Genomic DNA, 5,765 nt, shown 5'->3' with positions numbered 1-5,765 from the left:
TTGAATATTGTTTTTACAATTTTTAATAATATTTTTACAATTTTTTGGTTAGGTTATAGGCTATTTTAGAGAAGGTACACTTAGATCCTGGTACGATTTTAGGCTATTTATTTAACGGTTAACCCAAAAACATATTTATCATAAAAGTTTTTAAATTATGTCGAATTTATGACCTAATATATTTATAGGTATTCTGTTTTATGACGACAGCTCGTAATTTTTCTGGAAATTTAAAAAAAATAATTTATATTCTAAATTCATATGAAAAATGTAATAAGTTATTCCTAATAACAAATATATTAGCTTATTTTAAATATTTCAAATTTTAAAATAAAATTCAGTTCTAAGAAATCAATGAAAAGATAGGAATATATATAATATTAATAATTTATATTTAACACAATACTGTTATTATATTCTTTTTTTTTTAATTTCTTTCATATATTGACGAAATTGTTAAATTTAGGCTTTTGTAAAAAAAAATCTTTGAAGTACAGTTTAAATGATTATCCTTATTCTTTTATTTTTTCTATTGAAATTTTTTTTATGCAATACAAATAACTATATATATCTTTATATAAATTTAAACTAAACGTTTTTATTTTAAAATATATAAATTTACTTGAAAATCTGTTGATTATCTAATTTATTGTTTTTAAAAGTGCGTTTCAAACTAACCAACGACAATATTGAACTATAGAGCGTCTGCGGAGGTGATAAGTGGCAAAAAATAAAAATAAATAAACAACAACAAAATGATTTAATTTCAAATTTTTATTGCAATAAAATCTGACAACAAAATATCTAAAATAATAATAATAATAGTTATTAAGTACTATTTATAACAGCTAAAAAAAGCACACACACAAAACTTGTGTGCTTGAAATACAGGTTTTTTCTTCATGGGGGGAGGATATGGGGGGACAGAGAGAATAATAAAAAACCTTGGTATCTAATGATCCACCATTTATACAAATAAAACAATAATAATATTAATAGGATAATTAATAATTTCAAGTCTTTTTAGTTTACACTTGCAACAAGTCTTGCTTCATAATTAATTCAATTTTGACTAATGTTGGTTTCTGAACTGAGTGCACTGTCCTACAGCCGCCAAAGCCGCTAAACTATTAACGTCTAAACTGCTACAATGGCTGCTAAAAGCTGCTGATGATGATTCACTGCTTCGATTTTCACCCTCGCTGCTGCTACTGCTGCTAACGCCACCGCCGGTTGGGGGCTGCAATGGTCAAAACAGCATTGGCATCGGTCTACGCAACTGGTCAAGACCTGGCAGCGCAGAGTAGTTTGTCTGCTGGTGAAGGCTGCCCATGCTGGCACCATATCCGGGAAAGCTTGCGGCTGAAAGGTTGGCTGCTGCACTCTGTTGGTGATGAGAGGGTGGCGGGCTAGAAGGAGAAGAGCTGCCGGTGGTTCCACTGCTTCTGTTATACAAAGAACTATAAAAATGATTAAATCCATTTGCGGCGGAAGTGTTTACACCAGCGGCTGCACCAAATCCGGCCATTGCTGCGGCAGCGGCCGACACAGGCAAGGCGGGCGGGGAGTAGGAATCCTTGGTGGGCTCTGGTGGTGGTGTGGGCAAAGCTGGGGATTGGCTAGGTGTGGTGTCCTGGCTGTGATGGTCGGGGGACATCTTGATCTGGGTTGTGCCGAGATGGTGACCGCCTAAGCTGCTGCCGTTGGTATCCGCGCTGCTTGTCACAGCTCCGTAACCATAGGAATTAAACCAGTTGCTGTACTGTTGGGAACTAGCCTGGGTAGCACCGCTAGCCGCGGACAATGTGTTGTAACCAGCAGACGCGGCTGAAAATAGTCTAGTTTTGTCGGCGGCGGCTAAATCAAACGGCGATTGGTTGGCCGGGGTTGACATAAATGTTTGATGAAGTGGGTTGAACGGATCCAAACCAGAGGTGGGGAAGTAGGCCAAAGAATATGGATAGCCAGATCTCTGCAGGGTTTTGGGCTTCCTGCGGGGCCTGTACTTGTAGTCGGGGTGATCCTTCATGTGCTGGGCTCTGATCCTCTTGGCCTCGTCGATGAACGGACGCTTCTGCTGCTCAGTCAGCATCTTCCACTCAGACCCCAACCTGCGAGATATCTCGGAATTGTGCATCTTTGGGTTCTCCTGAGCAATCTTGCGTCTCTGGATCCTAGACCAGACCATGAAAGCATTCATAGGTCTCTTAATATGATCCTTGCCACCAGCACCGCCCAATTTATTGGGAGATGTTGCTGAGAAACCATTGGAGGAGGAGGATGTGTCAGAGTTGGGGGAGGAGGCCATCTGTGTCATGGCAGACATGGCTGTCAGGTTGCTGGACATGCCAGACATGCTGGACATGGACTGCATGTGCTGCTGCATCTGCATACCCATGCTCATCCCAGACATTGACATACTAGGGAACATGCTGGACCCAGATAATACTGTCATAATATTTTCAAAATGTCTTTTTGATTTGTTTTTGTATTTTTAAAGCCAAGCTATATATTGTTATATATAGTGGCTATATTATGTGTATATGTACTATATTATACTAAGTACAATGCACAATAATACAATAATGTAATAATAATAATAATGAAACACCAATATTATTATCCTTTTATCTCTCTTTAGTGTTTATGCGTGTCGCCACTGAGAGTTGATGAAAAACTAAACTTTCTCTTCACCAATACACAGAAACACAATAGAGCCCGCAATACACAATCTCCCCCACTCCCCCTGTGCCTTTGCCCCCAACCAGCGTCGCACGGCGCTGATTGGTCGCGCCCCCCGGCAGTAAGTGTCAGCGCAGCCAATGCGGGCTCCGTGCGGCGCCCAGTTCCCCGCCCCGCATTCTTGTGTTGCCGGCACCACACAATAACTGGTAAATGGGGCTTTTCTTGTAGAACACTACCCTCACTGTCCATATACTATAGGCCAATGGGCTAAGAAGATAGGCAAATAACAATGGGTGGGGGGAAAGGGATGCATTGTTTAAAGAGGAAAGCAAGATTTAGCTTGAATAGGATAAGTAAAAAAAGGGATGTTGCGGAAAGGGAAGTGGGAAAGATGGAGAGTTAAGAAGATAAGAATACTGTATGCTATGCTATAAGGGAGAACTGAGAAAATCTCTTAAATTGTATTATACCCAAATAATGGGCCTATAGACCCGACTCAAGAGGCTCATTTCACAATGAAGTGATGCCAAAATAGGCTTTAGGATGGTATAACAATACCAAGACATGGACAGATTATTACCTGAAAACATAATAAAAAGGCTTTAGTTCTCCTCAACAATACACATACAATTACACAATTGCTAACTTTGCTTTAATAGTTGACTTAAGATAATTAAAACAGAATATAATAGTATATGTTTGTTTTGTAATTGTTATTTATTATAAAATATTAAAAGAAACATTTATGATTTAAGTACTCTGAACAAGAGGCTGGCTTCGCCCCTAGCTCCCTATAGTGTTTTTATCCTTGAAACAGGATTTATAACTACTAAACGAACACTTATATATAAATATAAGGCTTGCATATAATGCACTTTCTAAAAATATAATACCTAATTTTTACAAAAAAAAAAGTAACTATAATGCATTAAATATTTTGATTTACATTTAAATATATACATTTGGCCCATTTAACAGTTTTCCGCAGATACGTAAATAGTAACCAAAATCAGATATTTTTTTATAAAACTATGTAAAAACTTAGTTTTTATTCGCAGTAGGTATAGAACTGAGATTATTACCAAAAATATAAATAATGAAAATCTAAATTTTACACATTTTAAAAACATTTTTTTACAATAATGTAATGATTGAAGGCTTTTGTGCTACATATGTTTCAGCTATCATTTATTTTCTCTTTCTATGGTTTACAAAATATTGTTTAAAGTTTTGGTATTAGTTATTGGTTTGTTAAATGTTTTCAGTTGTCTATATTGGTTTTCACAATAATCTCAAATTTTTAAGATTTTTATTTGATTTTCATTTTTTAAGGTTTGTTCATTTGTTGAATATTCTTAAGAGTGGCTCTTTTCGTTAAATTTAGACATGTTATAATTGTCCTAAATGTTTAAAACTTGGTAGGATGATTCCTGTAACAGATAGGTACACTCAGGGACAAGGGAATGATATTCTGACAAACAACTCTGAAGGAAAATTTCCCCACAACCCCTTTCCCCTTTTCTTCCCCTTCTTTCCCACCCCTCTTGACTTACATGACAAAAACAAAATATACCACCAAATACTTAGTAAGGTTTCGTGATTTTTTGTAGAATTGTTGGTTAGAATAGCTACCCCTAGGTACAATTAAAAACGTAACAGCTTTGTAATTATAGCCATGATGAAGTTTTTAAATGTCAATATTAAGTGTTTAGGTAAATTTTTAGAATTTTTCGTTTAAACTGTCTAATAACATTAAGTATCAAATGTGTTTACTTGTTAAGCTTTCTGTATGTTGTCATCCTTGTTTATCTTACCAGAAGTTATCTAAAATAAAAGATATTTAGTTATATAACTCAGCATGCACCTAATTAGTAGCAGACAACATATAATATTTACATATATTCAACAATAATGGAAATAATAAAACATATTCATTCAAGATGAATTTATCTCTCTCTTCTTAAAATAGAAATCCGAACTTTATTCATATAGATATTATTAGGTCTATTAATTTAATTTGAATGACCAAAGAAAACCCAATGAATATCAAATAATATAAATTGTAATTTGAACTACATTTGTAAGAGGTAAATACTGATGTAAAATCGTCCATTCTAAAAACTATTAATTAATTTTTAAAATTTACTGTAAGAGAGAAAAAAAGATTTTAATTCATCAAGATTTTTTGTCTTTAGCATAAGATATCGATAACCACTGAACTGATTGAGTTTTCTGTTAAGGGAAGCCATACATGGATGGTTTTCGGTTGTTTTTTTGTCTTTTCTCTAATTCTTCGTATATAGAGCCCCTAGATGCTAGAGGCACATTTGAGAGTATTGTATATAGTAAAACAACGCTTTTTCTTCAATTTCATTTATCTTTAAGTTTCATGCTATTGCAATTTTCAGAAAGATAGTTAATATGATTTTTAACAAATAATAAATATTGTGACCTCCCAACTGATGTATACACACATATGTAAACAATATATAGCTAACAAAGAATTATATTTACATATAATAAAACAATGCTATGTATTCATGATGTTAATTATATATTGGTCTACAAATATTTTTGGGATTTGAGAAGGTTTCGTGAATTTTTTTATTTCGCTCACCAAATTGAAAGTATTCAAAATATCCTTATAATAAAGTAAAAGGATCTCTGTATGTCTGTCTGTCTGTTTGTATCAAATCTCGATAACCGCTGAACCGATATGTTTTTTCTTTACAGGGTAGCTTCTCATAAGTCCTGGGAATTTTTATAACTTTTTTGGGGGAGCGTACCACCACCCCCCCAAGAGAATTCTTCCCCAGAAAAAAAAACTATATGTTACTTAAGAAAGTCAATTGAAGAATTTTTAAAAATAGGGTTCATTTTAGTTTAGTAGATTAGCGAATAATTTCATTTAAATTAAAGCGTTAACAAAAGAATGAAATATTCTCTATTGCCCTATCCTTGTAACTTGAACGAAAAAGTATTTTTTAAACCAGAAATTAAAATGCAGTTATTTGCGTTAATTATATATCCTGACAAGATACTGTAAATAAAACTAACTATAGTCAGGGATAGTGGATATT

General features: G+C 34.2%; 1 protein-coding gene across 1 annotated transcript; it reads right to left on the bottom strand.

Moving 5' to 3' along the window:
- Window positions 1-759: 759 nt before the first annotated feature.
- On the bottom strand, window positions 760-2,678 carry LOC145311810 (uncharacterized). The gene has a single exon (XM_080150799.1). It carries the CDS (start codon window positions 2,453-2,455, stop codon window positions 1,250-1,252), a length of 1,206 nt encoding a protein of 401 aa, XP_080006925.1. The 5' UTR covers window positions 2,456-2,678; the 3' UTR covers window positions 760-1,249.
- Between the last annotated feature and the right edge of the window lie 3,087 nt (window positions 2,679-5,765).

This window comes from Acartia tonsa, chromosome 2, assembly GCF_053477335.1.
Source record: "Acartia tonsa isolate MP-2025a chromosome 2, ASM5347733v1, whole genome shotgun sequence".
Lineage (NCBI taxonomy): Eukaryota > Metazoa > Arthropoda > Copepoda > Calanoida > Acartiidae > Acartia > Acartia tonsa.
The sequence above is the reverse complement of the archived record's forward strand: the minus strand, read 5'-3'. Positions and strand labels throughout refer to the sequence as shown.